Source organism: Calonectris borealis, chromosome 9 (assembly GCF_964195595.1).
Source record: "Calonectris borealis chromosome 9, bCalBor7.hap1.2, whole genome shotgun sequence".
NCBI lineage: Eukaryota > Metazoa > Chordata > Aves > Procellariiformes > Procellariidae > Calonectris > Calonectris borealis.
In genome coordinates this window covers 19,023,068-19,042,576 of record NC_134320.1, presented here as the reverse complement: position 1 = coordinate 19,042,576, position 19,509 = coordinate 19,023,068, and the positions used below count along the sequence as shown (strand labels likewise).

General features: G+C 42.3%; 1 protein-coding gene across 1 annotated transcript; it reads left to right on the top strand.

The window, feature by feature from the left end:
- The first annotated feature begins 2,435 nt into the window (after window positions 1-2,435).
- Window positions 2,436-14,274, top strand: LOC142085591 (cytochrome P450 2J6-like). Its single transcript, XM_075157647.1, has 9 exons — window positions 2,436-2,704; window positions 4,045-4,207; window positions 5,288-5,437; window positions 6,529-6,689; window positions 8,659-8,835; window positions 9,844-9,985; window positions 11,676-11,863; window positions 13,062-13,203; window positions 13,841-14,274. Exons 1-9 carry the CDS (start codon window positions 2,534-2,536, stop codon window positions 14,017-14,019), a joined length of 1,473 nt encoding a protein of 490 aa, XP_075013748.1. The 5' UTR covers window positions 2,436-2,533; the 3' UTR covers window positions 14,020-14,274.
- The last annotated feature ends 5,235 nt before the right edge of the window (window positions 14,275-19,509 follow it).

Below are 19,509 nucleotides of genomic sequence, written 5' to 3'. Positions count from 1 at the left end.
AGTTTTGCAAGTTTCTGACGGTAATTGTGGGTGAGGAGTGAAAAAGAACAGCAATGTACTGTGCAATTTCCACTTCTAAATATTATATATTTGAAGCCTCACTCAAAGCAATTGGCTGCTATTTTGTTCCCAATCTATGAACAGTTCTTGTGCTTTGGAGATCCTAATTCCTGACATTCCCTCTTACCAAATGCATTACAGTTTATTCTTAGTATTTAAGTATCGATGTCCCAGAGCTGAAATTAAACATTTGCTTGCTCAAGGATATCAGGACCATGCTTGTTTGATTGTCACATTACCTGCACAGCTTTACTTTTGCAAGTGTTGTACTAATCTTTCCAAAAGTTACTTCACAGTGTGCTTTTATGTTCGCTAAAAATCTTTGAATCTTAGCGATATGAATCGCTAAAAAGTTTGAAACTTTGGCTTCCTGACAGCTTTCATTAAAACTTGCCCTTCTTGCCCTCTGAGTCCACTTCTTTGGACTGCTCTTTACTTGGGTTACTATCTTTTAGGAAAGCTGAGTTTTCTGCCAAAAATATAAACCCAGAAAATGTTGCTGATAGTGTCTCCAGAAGAGGAGGCTTCAGACAGGAACAGGTCCATGCCAACACAAGATCCCTCAGCCTGGTTTTGTTTCCAGTACAGCTTATCCGGTGACATCGGGCACTGGTGTAAGTAACTATTCACGCATCTGGGTTTCAGACAATTGGAAAATTCTGAAAATGCCGAAAAAGGAAAGGTGATGGTAACATCTGGTAGGATAAACTGCTGGCTGGCTCATTTGGCTTCATCCTGCTTCTGACAGTGGTGATTTGATTGCACTTAAATCTGACCCATGTTCTGAAAGAGGTGAATTCATTTACTGATGCCAAAATACTACACCAAGTATGAAATGTCTAAAACTAAGCAATGGAATGTTGACCAAACAGATAAAAGATGAATATGATTGTATTTAGTCTGTTAATGAAATTCATGTAATTCAGCATTTCTTCTGGCTTCAGCTGTCTGCACAAAACTAATTTTCTCTCATTTTTTTCAAAATTTTAAACTTGATATTTTGGTTTGAAGAAACGGATTTTTCTGATTTTATATTTTGCTGATTTCAGCCTCATAGCGGGCAGTTGTACCTGACTTGCACTGGTTTTAGCAAAGCCATGGAGCCCACCTCAGCCCGCTTCCCACACATGCTGCCCATAATGTCTTGTTAGTTTTGTACAGGTAAGGTAATAAAAAACTACTTTTCCGTGCTGTCTTCACTGTATAATGCAGGCACCGAGGTACCTACCATAGCTGCAAAGTTTGGCCAGATGAAGGAGATGGATTGATACCACTGAGTCACATTACTTTCTTGATGTTGCCAGGTTTGCAAAATACTGCATTTATGTATGCGTTGGAGGGCAGGGCAATTTCTTGTTCAGACTTGTACTTCATTTTTAGTGAAGACACTTTCTCTTTGCAATGCGAGATAGGTAATTGGCACACAGTGCTTTCCCTCCCGTCCGTGCTTCAAACTAGGTATGAATCCCTTCATTATCAGAGGACAGATTTTCAATGTGTCCTGTAAACTTATTGATAACTGGTAATAATAGCCAGGATTCTGAAATTGATAAAAAATGTAGAAAATAAACCAAGGCAAATGAAGCCTTCAATTAGGTTACATAATAAAAAAAAAAAAATAATTACAATTGGAATTTTACATTTAATTCATTTTAAAATATAACAAATTTTAATATTCTGGGTTTTTTAATTATTTAATTGTCATGTGAATTTTTAAGCATTATCTCCATGTCATGAATCCTCCCTTGATGAAACTGTTATTTTTTCCATTTACCGGGAAAAAAAATTGACTGAACACTCAAGGCCAATTTTTCAGAAATTACATGTAACAATTTTGTCTTCTCACTGCATGCTTAGTCTGCACCTACTGTTGTTTTTGCCTCTGTGAACTGTGTGTACTGGCAGGTAAATCTGAATTTACAACCGCATTTAAAGGTAAGTTAAATAATGTTGGTAACTAAAGCACCTGGAAAATCTAACCTATTGTAACTGACATGTAACACTCATAATCTGAATTCTGTGATGCTGAGAAAAACAACTATGTATGTTTTTAAAGTTCCTGAGGTGGATGAAACTGAGTTTCACTCATCTCATATCCAGTGGTCAGGAAGGGCTCTCACCTGGTGTCATTCCAATCCAGATCTCCCAGTGCACACCAGCAGTTTCCTAGCACGAGCTTCAGGACAAATACTTTGAGTACAAGCGGTTCCACGTTTTCATACTGTGGCTTGCTGTAACCACCTAGGTGTGCTTTTGGTCAGGGACCAGCTTCGTGTATCTCAGTATGGGAAATGTATGGGGTGCAGGAAAAGGGCAGGCAGTGATAAAGAGGGAGGGACAGAGGGAGGGAAAGGAACTGAGACTTTACAAACTCAGTCTGCAGAGAGAACTGGCGGAACAAGAAGGAAGATCACCTTCTCCACGCTCCAGTACCTTCTTTTCTATAGAGACAAGCTGATAAATCAGCTCTGAAATGCTGACAATAAGTCAAGCTTTTGTAGTCCTGATAATTTTTTTGTTAATTGTTGAGTTTTTCAAATTGCGAAAGGCATGCAAGCAATTCCCTCCTGGACCAACTCCTCTCCCATTGCTTGGAAACTTGGTGCACCTGAACTTTCAGTTTCATCGGGATCTTCTGATGGAGGTATTTCTTTTAAGATGCTTTTAATTGGTTAATTTTAGTCACAGCTTAAACAAAACTGATATGTTATAGCAAAGTGAAGTTTTTAAGTCTTAGAAAGTTACATACAAGGTATGGACATATAAAGATCAACTTGATTGCTACATTCAGGTCACTTCTCATGTGGAATATGTCATCTTCATGAGAAACTTAATGTCCTTAAGAATCAAATAAACTTGGGGACAGGGTTTCTGACTTGTTATTAAAGTTGGAGAATACCCATAATTGAAAATATGCTTCTCCATTGCTGGTAAGTCCATATGTGTTACTTTTTAAAATTCTGATGCAACGGCATTGTCCAATTTGATTACGAAGTGGGTAATACGGTGCATGTGTATGTATGCTTGTAACACAGAAAGCGCATACACTCCCCATCTTCCGTCACCTCCTTAAAACTATTTGTTTGCCACTTGTTTTTAGAGACAGCTGCTCCTCCGCAGGCCAGCTCAGTCCCTCCCTGTGCCCTGGCAGTAATTCTTCTAATGGTTTGCAGATGACCTCTAATTCAGATCTAGGCTTGAGACAGGACGCACAGGTCACTGAGTGCCGCGCAGGCTCAGGCGGGCAGTGACGCTGCAACAGGGAGAGGAAAGCCAATATCTAAAGAAGTATAAGGAGAAGCGAGTGACTAGTGTGATCAGTTGGATGTAATCCTGGTGCCACCTTAGACACTGTCTGCCACCTCTTTTGTATCATCATGGGTGTGTTGGAGCAGAGTCCCGTTCTTGGACAAAGCTTTTTCCACAAATGATTGAATTTCCTCCGTCATACACCTGCCCCTGCTTGGACGCCTCTGCTGTCTCCAACGCTCAGTGCTCTCCCCAGTACTGTGAGGAAACCCTGGACTCAGCCGCAGCCCACTGGCACTTCATGGCTGTTGACTGGTTTCTGGCTCCACCTCCTCTCCCGGAGCACACGGATGGAGCAGGTTTAATCCGTGGGTTTCCTCTTGCAAAGGAAGGGCTAGCTGCAGGCATAGAGCCTGCGCAGGAGAGGCGCAGTGTGTGGCCGTTCAATTAACGAGGTATAATGCAACGTAAAATACAAAGTTTTCTTTCTTTTGCTGCAATGTTGCTGCGGCCTGTGCTTTGAAAAGAAAACCGCTTCCCCCTGGGTAAATAAAATTGGCTGCTGAAAGCCTCAGAAAAACAACAGTCTCTTTCTACTCCTAGCTATAATTATATTCATAGGGATGATGTTCTCAGCACAAAACTGGCCGTTGGGCTGGTGAATAGCAGGTGCAGTGTCTGTTTGAGATGTATGGGGTTTCATCTGTCCTTTTTTGGCACCTTTTCCACTTACAGCTGGCAAAAACTCACGGTAACATATATACTTTGTGGTTCGGGTGGGCCCCAGTGATCATATTGAATGGATATCATGCAGTGAAGGATGGCATGACTACGCACCCTGAAGATGTTTCTGGGAGGATGGTATCTCCTTTCTTCAAAGCAATGGCCAAAGGAAAAGGTGAGATTTTCCTGCCATAAATAGTGCACAGGAATGTTGACTTGGCAAATTACTCCGCCTTGTTAGACCCTCTACCCTCCCATTCGGAATGCTCTTCCATCAGATACTGACTAAATCCCTCATTAGCTCTTGAGAATAATTTACTATTTGCCGTAATGCCTTTTGTCCTGAGCGTTCCCACGCCTGGGAAACACTCCAAATCAGGTTGTTTCTAGGTGACCTTTTTGCTGTGTTCAAGATGTATGTGATCCCAGCTCAGCAATTTTGCCCTCCTCGCGGAATAATCCAATTTGCTGCACATGACTTTGCTGTACATTACCTGAATGCAGAGCTTGTTTATATGTTTGGCAACCGTATCTATTATGGTTGCCAAACACCTTCCATCATGAGCAAGAGACCTGTAATACCCTCCTTCAGAAGTCTCACTGCTGTGTTTGCAGCCACTCTTAAATGTTCGGTGAATACCCTTGGATTGTGAGAGCGCCGCCGACACACCAAAACCCACTTCTCCTCAGTGTATTTTAGCAGTTTGCAGTCTTTTCTTTTTCCTCCCCTGCATTTGCTATACCAAAGCAAACACAGATTGTTTAAAGCTAGGTAAAGCATCGCCATCACAGCAGCAGTTCAGGTAACCACTAGTGCAATTTAACGATCAGTGGCGTGGTCTCCCTTCCAGAGGAGGAACAGGGCCCGAATGTCACTTATCCTTCACCTTCATCACCTCAACCTACAAGCATCACATTAATTGATCTATATCTCCATAAACATACCCTGGGTCTGTACACCACTCTGTAGAAATTAATCCAGTTATTCCTGTCTTGAGCATGAACACTTGAGTATGGCTAAAGCAGATCTTCTAAAAGGCATCTTAAGGGGTTTTTTTAAGACATCAAGAAATGGAGCAGTCAGCAAATCCTTAGATTGCTCTTACCAAAGATTAACTACAATCAATATTAAGAACATCTAAAGATACTTGTATCACAGTGTATTCCCTGATTTACTCCATGTATTTTATAATATATTTTTAAACTAATCGTTCATGTCTATGGCAAATATTAATACGCCAAGGAATACTCACAGGTATTATACTGGCAAGTGGTCGCTCCTGGAAGCAGCAGAGACGCTTTGGTATAATGACTCTACGCAGTCTGGGAATGGGGAAAAAAGGCCTGGAGTATCGAGTGCAAGAGGAGGCCTCTCACCTGGTGGAGTTCTTTCTGAACCTGAAAGGTATTTATCTGCTAAGAAATCAGACACTTTTCAGTCCTGGATCCGTATCTTCAGCATGCAAACTTACTCACCCCCTTCTAGGGTCGGGGTAGGTCCAGAGTGGTGTATCCAAACTTACCAAAGCCTGAAAAGCAGATAGAGCATAGTATCACAAGTGGGAATTTCTTTCTTAAACAGCTGTTCATAAACCTAATGAAATTGGGAATTTCTGAAATTCCACTTCCATGGGTTTATCATTTATCTATGATATGATTGTACAACGATATGATGTCACTGAACTGCACAGCCGAGCCATTCTCAGACTGCCTACAACAGGTAACTAAAGAGTATTGCAGAGCTTAGTCATTTCTCTAAATCTCTGAATTTCAATGACATTAGGTGCCATGATGCATACTGGGTATGTTAGTGTCTGTCTGGCTAAGTAACTATTGCCAAGAGAATCAAAGAAAGTAGGAGGTGGGAGGGGACTTCAGTGGATTATCAGGTTCATCCTAGAGTCCAAGCCAGGATCATTTCTATCCAAATCATTTTTGATGGATGTCTGTCTCATAACTTTAAAAAAATCATCAGACAGAGATATGATGATCTGCTGTTCACAGCTGAGACTGTAATAATTTTATTATGCATACTTTGCAGTTCCTGTCCATCTGTTCTGCTTTTTAAACCTTCCCAAGTTCCTTCAGCCTTTCCTCCTAAGTAGTTTTTTATATTTTTGAACATGTCTGTCACTCTCTTCTCTGAGTTCATCTCCACTGACATTTCTTCCTTCTCACATTCCGACTTGTCTTCTTCCACACAACTGAGGACAGCAGATATGAAATCCTCTAATGGATCTTAGCTGTACATTATTTCACAGGAAGGGCTATGAGATTGTTTTAGAACTATGAGGAAACAGTTTAACAGTGTCCTTTGCTCTAAGACTATGTTTTATTTTCACGAATACAGACATTAATGCCACATCTCTGTCCCCATTCATGACCCGAATGGAAAACCAGAACATTTTGTGTAATCTCAAATAACATTTTGTCCTATCTCTATAAGGAACACCTGAAGGAAACATTGAGAGTGAATACCACTTACTGTGTTTGCAGGAAGACCTGTGGATCCTTCTTTCCCTCTTTTCCATTCTATTTCAAATGTAATTTGTGCTCTGGTTTTTGGATATCACTTCTCTGATGAGGACAAAACTTTCCACGAACTGATCAGTGCCACAGAGTATTTATTCAGATTTGCAGGCAGCTTTGTTCATCGGGTGAGTAAATAATATGCTATTTTTTTTCTGAAATAGGTAGAAAATGAAAGTGCGGATACAAAAATGTGTCTTCACTAAATACAGAGCAACTGGCAAATGCAAACTGGGAGTTAAGAGGAGTCCTTAGAGACCTTACTACTGCCTCCTTGGTTTTGAGGCGATTTTTAAGAACTCTCTTGTTTCTTTGCAAGTTTAGGGGACATCTCTCTGTTGACTCTGCTGAAAGGCTCTTTAAGCCTTTCAGCATTTCCGAGACTGTTAACAGAAACCTTTAAACTTAATTTGAGACTAGAGTTTGTAATAAATTTGAACTCTGCAGTGCTGCTCCTCCCACCTCTATTTACTGTTCTTCTCCAAAAATGGGTATCACTGAATTCACTGTTCTGCTTTTTACTACTCTGCAAATTGTATGCTGACTATTTTCTTTTTTCCCCTCCCTCACAAATAATAAAATATTCAGTATGAATCTTTCCATTACTTCATTATAGCTTGCATTTCACACATTACAAAAACAATACATGCATTCTCTGACAGTCTCACAATTCAAGTTCTGTCAGAGATTTTTTGGTAGGTACCTCCCACAACATACCATAAAGGCCAGCTTTGCACTTGCAGTGTCTTGAAGTGCACTTGAAGTTTTCCCCATGAATTAGACTTCGTGGTTTAGAGCCTTAAAGAGGGACAAGCTGGGTGTAATGGGACTGTGGATGGTACAGCAAATTCCATTGACATTTGAGTGTTATAGGAAAAGGCAAACTAAAATGCTGATGTGGTAGTAAACCTTTTCAACAAATCTATCACATGAGCATAGCACTATACAACATTCCCATAGTAAAAAATAGAAAAATAGTTGAAATTTGCAGATGATCAAAGCCAGGAGACCTTAAAAATACAGAGGAGGTTCAGGATATCCTGCTGCAAGAGCCCGTAAGCACTGTGCATTCGAGTTATAGGAATGTAACAAATTGTAATAGTACAAAATTAAATTATGAAACATATTAGGAATTAAGGAGATTAATATCTGCTATGAGCTTAGAACATTTCAGTGCAAAGGTTAACAGGAAAGGGACTGGTATAAACTAGCAGATAACATGATGAAAAAGGCAAATGGGATCCTAAACTGTTTCCAGCACTATTTTCCCTTTAGATCCAGAGAAATATTAAAGTAGGTTCTGGTGTGTAATATTCTGTGGGACCTATTCCAGGGTCTTGGACATCTTATGTTGTGAGTCTGGAGTGAAACAAATGTAGAGGAGTGTTAATGGGATGACCTACAAACTATGACTTAAAATTGGAGAGACTTTGCTTGTTAGGTCTGAAAGAACAAAGAGAGGAGATAGATAGAAATGCTGTTTGCTTGGCAGGGTGGAATGGCAGATGCTGCAAAGAACGAACTATCCAAGCTAGAGGACAGTACTTTGAGCTGACAAATGTGTGTATAAATACACTCAGCAGACTGAAGATGTAATATTTCTAACCATCAGAACAACTATTGGTCCTGTACCAGTCACGAGGACTCTGATGGGGAAAATTAAATTAGCCCTTAGAGTGATACCCAGTCTACACTTTCCTTCTGTGAGCTCCACAAATTCCACCAGTTACTTGAGGCTGCAGACTTGTTAATCTTAGTAGCCACATAGTATCCAGAAAGGATGTCCTTACATTTTGAGTGTGGTGGAGCTAGGGTCTTCAACTGTGCAGGAGTAAGGTCTTCTAGTGATCTGCATTAGTCAAGTAAACTTACTGGCATAAGCAGAGCGTTGTCAGTGCTGCCTTGACCCCCAGAAGTGTGTCAAAATTGCTAGTAAAGTTTTCCCACATGATGGCAAAAATCTACTCAAAGCAATGCTGATTTGTTTATTCCACTATGAACATTTCCAGACAGGACAATTCAGCCTCTTGGTGTTTCTAAAAGCAGCTTTGTTACTGACGGATAATTCACACTACCTCTTGCGTGTCACTCCCGCAGCTGTACGAAATCTTCCCCTGGCTGATGTGCCGTCTCCCTGGTCCTCATAAGAAAGCGTTATCTTGCTACGATGTCCTGAGTTCTTTTGCAAGGAAGGAGATCAGAAGACACGTGGAGAGAGGGATACCAGATGAACCACAGGATTTCATTGACTTTTACCTGGTCGAGATGGAGAAAGTAAGTGTTCGTTCTGCCTGATCACACATTTATGGAGTATAAGGCCAAATAGACCATTAAATCATCCAGTCTGTCCCCTTCTATCATAGTTTCTTACATTTCATAGGGTTCTTAATGGGAATACAGTAGCTTGGGACTTACTAACTCATGTCTCCCAGAAAGGCATCCAGTTTTATGCACCAGAATTTCTGCTTCAAACTTAGTCATTTTGGGATACTTTCGGGAGCTAAAATAAGCATCTCTTTCCTAGGGTAGATGAAGTTTATGTAGCTTCTACCTCTGGTCACAAGCTTTCAGCTAGCCAGGCTGCCATGTTCTCAGAGTGCTGGCTCATGGGCTCTGGAAGGAGCCGATACATCCTCTTGTACATTACATCTGAATAAGTACGACAAGATTTACTAAAATAAGCATTTTAGAGGCAAAGATGCAGCTTTCTCTGGTGCCAGGGGTGCAAGTTATTGCAATGTGTTTATTTTAAAATGGTTTTGCCTAATGTATTTTCTCTAATTTTTTTTATATTTTAAAAATATTGTAAGAAGAAAATACTTGGGTACCTCTCTCCCATCAGTTCACATCCATCCTAAACCGAGAGAAGAAATTACTCTCAAGATGTTCTGTTGAGATCCTTTTAGTCAGATAGGTTTTCCTTTGGTATTTGCTAGGACCATTTGGTAGCATACCGGGGAGATCAATGAGTGATGATGAGCGATACATTGTGGGGCATTTGTTTAGAAGTACATTCTAGGCTAACTGCAAAACTTGTAGTGTGCTTTAAAGTTTTCGTGATTAAGTCAACAGGTGTAAAATTGCCTGTTTTTTAATGAAAGCGTATTCCACCTCATGAAAAAGAGCAATGCAGACTTATTAACCTTAGTGCTCATCAAAAACTGTAATTTTGAATATTCTTTCTGCACGTGCCAGCTGTGGAAATAACAACTCTCACACAGGAGGCACACAGGATGACCTAACTTCTATGCTTTAACTTCAACTTGTTATCGTCATCTACAGTCTAAAGATGGGGTCAAGCCCAAGTACGATGAAGACAATTTGGTATACGTTATAAATGATCTTTTCCTCGGTGGATCAGAGACCTCAAGCACAACATTGTACTGGGGACTGCTCTACATGGTAGTGAATCCAGACATCCAAGGTGAGAGGGATTCTTGCTGTGAAATGCTGTGGGTACTACAAATGTTAATGATGGCTGAATACAATGAGTTGCAGGCACAAAAGCCACCAGTTGAGCCTGGCTCTCACTCTCTGAAAACACAAAGAATGGCAACAGAGAAACAAAATCAGAGGCCCATCCCATCACCTGACCAAACCAGGTGGCTGAAGGCGCTTGCAGTGAGACAGAAGTTAGCTCTTGGCAGTGCAATCAGTGAGGGGCTCTGCGTGGAGTGTCTGCAGGCTGACTGATGGCAGCAGGACAAAGATCAGAGCTCTAACACGAGCCCTGTCTGCACCAGACGTCATTCGGGCATGAGGAGTGCCAACACAGCCTATGCTCTCCTCCCCTTCTGGTACAACACTCCTTGCTGATCACACCAGTGCTCCTCACAACCCACTGGATCCCTTACTGGACAAACCAGCTGGACAGATCTTGGCAGGTTATACAGGGCTGCAGGCTGCCCTAAGGAAGGCCCATGGTCCTGGTAGAGACGGCTGCCTCGTTCTGTATCTTTCTTGTCAGGAAGCAGGTAGAGAGATGCAAGATAATCTGCACAGTGCAAATCCATATACTTCCTTGAGGGATGCAGTGACTCCTCCCTGCCTTTGCTGAGTGCTTCATGCACAAGGGTAGGCAATGGGCACCCACGGAATATGGGTTACTCAGGGGTGGCCTCAAGGTTTCAGTAGAGCATATTCTGCGCGTAGCCAGCTGGTGGTGTTAGCATCTAGTTTTTAAATAATCAGCAACGTTGCAGTTTGTTCACAAAGCAGCACACAAACCTTAGGAGAAAACAAAGCATGAATGTGGAACAACTGCAGGGAGACTGTAGAAATAGAAAAAGAAGTTTAAGGGAGGATTCTGGCTGCCTGATACGTAGAGGTGGTGTTTTCAGGCCAGAACTGCTGGTAGTACACACAAACTGTTCCTGTCTGAGCTAGTATTGCAAAAGAGGTTGCTTATCTAATTAACACCAATTCCATGAATGCCTCTGTAGATCCAGGCTGAGTTTCCTCATCCACATCTATGTCAGGAAGAGAAAGGATATGGCCAGGGTTGAAGGAGGACTTGGGTACTCCTGGGGCTGGTGGCTCTTCCATCTGCTGTGCTTGGGCACTGAAAGCAAGGGAGATACCTGTATTCCCACAGCCTCAGCAGGAGGCCGAAAAGGCTGTGTCATTGAGTGCATATTTACATCCAAGGTTTTAGGCTGATTCAGGTGTTGTTTGTTCATAGAGTATGTTGCCATACTTGGACCAATTCTGCTCAACTCATCCCTGGCACTGGGAGTTAATATCTGAGGCATTTATGTCAGATTTGCAAATGAGATTTAGATTTTGAGATAAAGTAAACTAAGCAATCCCTAAATACCTTCAAAATCTGGAGCTGAGTGACTCGCCCTACACCCACCAAGCATTCTGTAAGATAAATGTCAGAGCTGGAATAAGTACAGTATAGTCCTGCTTATGATTCTGGACCACACTGGGGTTTTTCCTGATTATTTTTATTTTCATATATTAAACTCCAGCATTAAATAATATTAAATCGTAAGTTATAGACTTTATGTACTATGTTGAAATAATACATTTTCCTGTTGCTCTAAGAAAAGAGAGCAGTTAAAGTATTTGATGCATTCTGCCCATTTGAAATGGTGAATATTGCTCCACAGAGAAAGTGCAGAAGGAGCTGGATGCTGTTTTGGGTCCTTCCCAGTTAATCTGCTACGAGGATCGGAGAAAACTGCCCTATACAAACGCCGTGGTTCACGAGATCCAGCGCTTCAGCAACATTGTCTTTGTCGGCATGCCCAGAATGTGTGTGAGGGACACAACATTGCTAGGATTCCCCGTAAAAAAGGTACAGGCACATTTTCAGCCTCTGTTCTTTCTTCAGCAGAGAGACATTTAGCTTTTATTCCAGTTTTGTAGCCCATGTTCCATCTATAAACTATTCTCAATATAACCCAGGAACATGGTGCCTGGGGAAGGGTTACCATTTGTGGCTCCAGGAATGGAATAAGTCTCTCACCCAGCGTGTTGAAGCTCAGACAGATGATAAGACCCCTGCCCCTGCCACGGAAGCCTCGATCTCCTGCCCTGCTGATCAACAGCACAACTGCAGAGACCAGCTCTGCTTGGCTGGGGACGGACTAAGAGGAGAAACTGGTTTGCCAAAGCACTGGTTAAGACATCCCTGCCCAACCTGGCACTGCCAGCATTTCTGGAATGGAGGAAGACTTGTGAGAAGATGGCTCACAGCTCCACTGACTCCATGAGCTAAGGGACCTGCCTGGATCTGTAACAGATGAAAGACTGTCAGCTACAGCTGACAGTGAAGGAGTTCCTCCCAAATGTGCCTAAGACAAGTGTTCACAGCCAGTAAGGCATTTTGTAGAGTGACATAAGCTATCCTGAGTGCCAGTTCTCACTGTAAAACACTAGCAAGAAACGGGAATTGGTTGCTTTTATTACAAGAGAGATGGGAGAGGCCAGCACCATTACTGGCATCTGGGACTGGCCCCACCTAACTCATTTTGTGGTGAAGCTTTCGCTCTGTTCTGTCTGCTTCTGACAGCCAGGTAGTGAAGGTACGTGAACTGGTCTGCTGGGAACAACCAGTAAAGAAAAAGCCTGAAGTACTTACCACTATAAAAGGGCTCAGAGGTTGTTGTCAATGAAGTATTGCAGTTATTTCTAGGTGCATTTCTCTCTCTCTTAAGCCTGAAAGGAGGTTTCCAGCGCTGGGACCTGAGTATCAACAGAAGAGTCCTACTAGAAGTGTTATGAAGATTAGTAGTAAAAGTGGTCACAATGCAGTTGTACCAACATCACTAATGCTGTTAACACCCACTGACATAGCTGCAGGGCTGAGAACTGATAATTTCCAACTAAGAAAATGATCATAAACTCCAATCTTCTAGGAAAATGCTCTTCTAACCACATCATATCTGCTCATTACAAAGAAATGACAACAAGCAGCAGTTTTATCTGCCAGGCAGAAACTGATGGAGGAGAGGCTGGTAGATAGAACTGAATCAACAGTTTCTTCCTTGCAGGGCACCGTCATTATGCCAAATATAGCATCTGTTCTGTATGACCCTGAGCAATGGGAGACACCTCGACAGTTCAACCCTGGCCATTTTCTGGATAAAGAAGGAAACTTTATAACTCGAGAAGCCTTCTTACCATTCTCAGCAGGTAAATGCACTGACAGTTTGAACCGACCCAACAGATTAGATGAAGAATAGAGAAGTGTAAGACTATGGTATTTCTTCAGATAACATCTTCTATTTCTGCTGTTTGCTGCTTTTAAAGAACAGTACTGGCTTGTATCTGCCGAGGGAGACGCTTCTATGCTGTCAGACCCCAAACTGTTCTTAGGACACTGTAGTGGGAATCCCACTCAAACTCCTCAACCTCCTAGGCTTGTTGCATGCTGCAGTCATCCACAGGTTTTGTCTGTAGTATTCTTTATATGTACTTTTTTCCTGAGAAGCCATGTGTCCCGTGTGTACTGGATTTACTTGCAATCCCTTTTAAAAGAACAAGCTGAAAGAAAAGCAGAATGCATCCTGGTAAGCAAAGGATTAAGTTCTTGCTTACAGAACTGAAAATCCAGTTGCAAAAGAAGGAAATAAGATAACAATGCACAGTAAGAGATCAAACTTAGCAGTAAAGTTCCTTTGGCTTTTTCTTTCCTTTTATTTGTCTGCTAATCTGGAAACGTGAATGTATTATTCACCTGTTCTACTCCTGTCACCGGTTCCAATGAGGAACCCATGGAAATCAACAGTAGGCCTAGATACTCACTGTCCTTCCCCTCTTCCTTCTGCAGGGCACCGTGTGTGTTTGGGGGAGCATCTAGCGAGGACCGAGCTCTTTATTTTCTTTGCCAACCTGCTGCGGGCATTCACCTTCCGGCTCCCTGAGGGGGTGACGAAGATCAACACGGAGCCCATTTTGGGGGGTACGCTGCAGCCCCACCCGTACAGGGTTTGTGCCATTCCGCGCTAGGCTGCAGCACGTCACAGACCAGCATGAGACAGTAACGTTTACCTCAGTGAATTTCCTCTCAAATGTATATACGTTCTTCTACTAGCCAGGATATTGCTATTAGTCTATCCCAGGGCTATTCAGAAAGCAGATGCAAGCCAAGACCCAGACTACCAGTACTTTTGGTCTTGTCCTTGTGAAAGTCCCAGATATTCTTGCAAGGATCTTAACCATTTTCTCCTCTTGGAGAGCACTTGAAGCAAGATGCTATGGTTCCCAGCTGATGCTATGGTTCCCAGCTGATGCTATGGTTCCCAGCTATGGTTCCCAGCTGCTGTGTCTCCTTGTCCTAGCCCAGCAGAATCGTCATGATGCTTACTCCTGAGCAAACCTCAGTAAAATTCAACAGAGGATCTCAGCAAGAGCCGAGTACGTGTCATTTCTGTGAGCGGTTTGATGACCTCAAGTAATTTGACTCTGGAAAACGCACTTTTAAAGCCCTATTTTGGTTTTACTGTCCTGAACTTAGACACTTTAACCTTTGTTGCCAGGTTGCAAATAAAAACCCCAACACCCAAAACCCAGGAAACACATTAGAATGTGGGTGCATTAACGTCTGAATTTGATGTAAATATCTCCCACGTAGAAGATGAAGAGAGTCAATCTAAAATTGAAGAAACTAACTTAAATTTGGTGTTTACTAGCAATGTGAATGTGTGACTTGGCAGCCTGTTATAATGTATTGCCAGGTGGTTTATTTGTTGGTTGGTTTTTGTGTTTGTTTTTTTTTTTTAATGAGGTTTCTATGATATAGAATCACGCCCATTATCAATCCTGCTTGGATGAGGCATAAATGTGGGATGAGATATTCACTTTGCCAGTGGGTTTCACTGCTAACTTTGGAGCAGAGGAATATAGAGAGTTTGGAAAGCAGTGTCTAGGGGCTATCTGAACACTCAATGTTCCCCATTTTCTCTGGGCCCTTTTCTTCTTTCATTACAACCCATACCATACTTCCTGCTCTCCATTCAACCTCCTTCCAATCCTCCTTCCCCAGTTTCAGTTCCTACTCCCACCTGCCCTTTATCCATATAAATTTTATTTCAAGATTCACCTTCCCTTTTGATTTCCCACTGCTTACATCCTTTCATCGTATCAAGCTTCTGTCTCCTCTTAGTCTTTTCTGCACAAGTATTAGTGGAGGAATCAGTGCTGGGCTGAAAACGATGACCAGTGAGTTTTCAGGAGGGACCTTGGAAGATCTGATTTATTTGTCCTTTGAGGCTTCATGAAAAGAAGAACACAGTAACTATAGAGAGTGCACTGGAGATAACTCAGTGTAAGAAAAGACATAAATGACGACATGACGCAAGAATTCTAAAATATCTATTACTTAATGTAGCTGCTCAGTGGCACTGATGCAACTCAAGACCGAGACAATTTAAGCATACAGCTGGAGGTTACAGCCAAGTTCAGCTGTAGCTTTGTTAAAGCAAAGTGCTGTAGTATTCTTCAATGAAAATCACTTTTGGAAAGGATTCAAATGTTGGAGTTGAGTAGAGCTGTCTGTAAACACTGCCGTAAACTTAGGGTTGAATTTGTACGAGGACCAAAAGTGCTTTTATCTTGGAATATAAACTATTTGCAATTAAATCATTGTGGTACATCTGAACTTCCTAATTTAAAAGGGAGGAGAATGTTTCTAAAAAGAAGCGAGAACTACCGAAAGGCAGGCTGAGTTGGACCAGATCCTGGCATGCTGGCAGTGCCTGCTCCAGCACAACCCCGTATCTGCAGGCTTGCAGAGCTGAAAGGTAACTCAGGTAAGTAAGAGGTTTCACAAAAGCAATAGGTGTCAAATAATCCAGCCTGTTACGCCACACAGCATATCTGTTCCAGGGCCTACACGCTTCTGCTCAGTCTCCTTTCCAGCTGTATTTGTGCTTCTCCTCCACCCTACCCTCCCACACCGGCTCCTCTCCACTAACCCTGCCTGAGATGGTGTCTCTCACTGGCTTTGCCCACTCCTCTTGTCATCTTGCCACTCACTGAAGAAGCTTAATTAAAAGATGTGTGTAAAGCTGGTTGTGCTCAAGGGCTGGAAGATGATGTCCATTGAGACTGCAGCTCTACCAGCGCTGTTGATAGATAGCTTCCCCGTGACTAGACAGGACTCGGGAGTGGCACAAGACAGAAAGAGCTGGTAACTTACTGCCCATTTCAGCCCCTCAGGGACCCTGTCCACCAGACCCCTACCAGGCAGTACAAAGAAGCACATCTGATTTTGAAGAGTCTGCTGAAAACTTGGCTGAAGGGCAGGAGCCCCCAGCCCTCCCCTCAGGAGGCTGAGTTTCCAGCCAGTCTTGCACAACAGTCTCGCTATTCTTGAGCAGTGGAGCCAACGTGGTGTGCGTAGCCTCCCGTATGGATTAGTCCACACGGGCCAAGCAGGCAGACCCTGTTTTCTGGGCTAGTGCCATAGGTCTGGAAACCTACAGCACCGATTTACACTCGTGTATTCCCATAAAGACTTGAAGAGAGCTGATGGTGGAAGGCAAACAGAAGCTCAGGAAATCTGATAAAATGAACTTCGCTCTTCCTCCGCTCCCTTGGGAAGCTTGGGAGTGCTTCTGGGATGGAGAACAACTCTTTCCCCTCCCAGACATCATTCCCCCCATACTTCTCCATGGGTACAGACCTCCCGGACTGGCTGACCTCTGGCAGTGGAGAAGTTTGCAGGTTACGGGGAAAGAGCTGACGTGATCCCAGGCCAAGTGCTGGTGAGGGATGGCAGCAGAGAGTCACCTCCAATTGGCCCAACTGACTTCCCTAGTCCATGCCCACAGCCCTTCCTGCTCCCCTCCTGCCCCTCCAAGTGCTCCTTTCTCTCCTGACCATCACCTTGTCATCGCTTACCTGCCCACTGGTTACAGCCCCTAGGCACATGTCTGCATTACGCCATCAAAGAGCTGCCAGATTAAAAGGTGTACGCCCCGGCGCTGATGACTGAAGTGATGTAACATTTCTTTTAAGTGCAGTGACTAACCCTCACCCCATCTTTTTTTTTATTTTTTTTTTTTTTATAACCAGTGTCAACCACAGCCTCAGGTCTCTGAGTTGTGGTAGAACTGTCATCCTTAATAATATGGTTTGAAACCAGGTTGCAGGTGTTTATTCCAGGGAAAGATGCACAACTGGGTGTATTACTTTTTAAAGCATTGCGATACCTTCGGGTAAAAGTGAGTTCATGTCACAGAACTGCAGAGGTGGCTGCTTTGTTTTGTATTTGCAGGAGAGCAGGAGCATATAAATCCAGAAAGCCTGAAGTATTTAATGTTGGTGGATGTGAGAGGAGAGAGCTGCCTAACATTATATGGTGCTCAGCTCTGCTAAGGTTACAGTTAAGGAAAATATTGCCAAGTTGGCTGATACCAACTGATACTAATTTTTTTCTTGTGCTTTTATTTCTGTTTCATGGTAGGGCTCTCCTGGGCAGCAATATTAGTGCCACAACCATATGGCAGGCTGTGCGCCGAACTCCCGGGAAACTATTTATCCTGGCAAAAGGAAAAAGCGGAAACGAGAGACAAAGAGAGCCTTGTGCAAAAGTTTGGTAGATTTTGCCTCCATCCAAAGATTAAAAGCAAAAGTTGATGTTTTTTCCCTTCTGTTCAAACAAGTTGTTTGGGAAACTGGTTTGTGTCAAAGGCTTAGGCTAAATTGTCCCTGTTGATGCTCCAGTGTATGAAACAGTGAATCAATGGCGTGTAGTAGGGGAACCTGACATTTATGGGATTAAATTTTGAAAAATATTGTCCATTGCACGAGCATAACACATTTGGGGAAACTATTTCTGTACTTTTCAGGAGGTCTAAAAAACCCTGAACAGGCAGGAGGTGACAGAAAAGGGAATGTTCACTGTCTCTCCGATGGAAGGGCTGGCAGGTGTCAAATGCCACAAAAAGGGAGATCACTCAAAAGAACCAGAGGGGATTGCACTGCACATGCCTTGTCGGTAAGCTATGCCTCATCACAGGACGTTGTACTAAACATTTATTTCTGTTTAAAAAGCAATCGAATAAATTTGCAACAGGAAAACTCCTTTTGGGTTGTTTAATACCAATACAATGCTTCTGGTTTGTCCTGTTCTTACAAACTTTCCGAAGGCATCTGCTATCATGTGCTGTCAGAAACGGAACATGAGACTAGCTGAGCTTTCATCTGACACAGCGTGGCTGTGTTTAAGTTTTATGCCATTTACTCAGAATTAAAATAGTTCAATATTTATCGTTCTTCAGTTTGAACACTTATTGTCACAATCTTATATTTTCCATTTGAACAACTTGCTCTTACTTTCAGACAGTGCCCTGACCAAGTGCCTGCTGAGACATTACTTGGGAGACTAGAAAAAGAACTGAGCAACTTGTAATCTTGGAGTATGAGCCAAAATGCACTTAATGTTATTCATTTGCCTTTGATTAAAAGTCTTGCTGCTGGCTCTTTTCAAAGCTTAATTTATTCATTTGCCAGATGTCTTCAGGTGAGAAAAATGCATTGTGAACAGTAAATCAGATTTTCTTCAGTACTAAAATGAAATTTCTGGTTAAAAAAAAGAAGAGATAATATGCTAATTGAATTGGGGTTGCACACACTTCCTTTCACACGTTGTTAAGGAGCCATGTGTCATCAGATGTGAGCTCTGCATTCAAGCTCATGCTATCAGGGCAGCCTTGAACTGGGAATTGCGGGTAACCCAAGATGAGGAAATCCTTCCCCATAAAATCCTTATGCTGTAAATGTCATTATCTGCCCACTACTTCTTTGTTATCTTCAATATCTCCATTATTTTTACCATTGTGAAATGCCACATTAATAATGTTTGCAGCTGAATTAAATTAAAGGAACAACAAACTTCAGTGTCATGAACGACCAGATCTATGGAGATAGCTGAGTTTCAACGTGTGAACGATACAGTTAATGTACCTGCAAAAATCAACCTGAACTCAAATATTCAGTGGAAGAGAGAAAGAGAGGTCTAGGGCTGCATATGCAGAAACACACTGCAGAATAAAGCAAGGGCATCCTTTTGAGAACAGGCCTGTTTAAGGAATATTGGGTTTACTTCTGGGTGTTTGTTACAGCTAATGATGTAGGCCAGGCAGATCAGATAAGCTGCACCACAGTGATTGGAGGGCAAGAGATGGCAAACGTGGGGTCTGAAGAGCAGCTTTGCCATTTCAAAAGATTACAGCTAAGCCAATTTTGTGTGTAAATCAAATGGTTGGAGATACGGGTACTATGATTTGAATCAGCAAGTCATTTTGTTCGATTAGATTTGTAGATAAAAATTGTACCTAAGAAAAGAAATGTCAGCTCTTTAACCTTTTCCCAACGTGCACAGGTAAGTTTCATTTCATCCTTGTGCCCTTTGAGATGTTTCTCTAGATTGAAATCACACTGTTAGAAATTGTTCTCATTTGTTGAGGTGAATTACACTACGGTGCCTTTTTG

Bases quoted from the DNA above. Each gene is read 5' to 3' on its own strand.
- LOC142085591 (XM_075157647.1), top strand. From the start codon at position 2,534: ATGCTGACAATAAGTCAAGCTTTTGTAGTCCTGATAATTTTTTTGTTA. The intron at 4,208-5,287 runs GTGAGATTTTCC...GAATACTCACAG, and splicing joins AGCAATGGCCAAAGGAAAAG to GTATTATACTGGCAAGTGGT. The intron at 6,690-8,658 runs GTGAGTAAATAA...TCACTCCCGCAG, and splicing joins CAGGCAGCTTTGTTCATCGG to CTGTACGAAATCTTCCCCTG.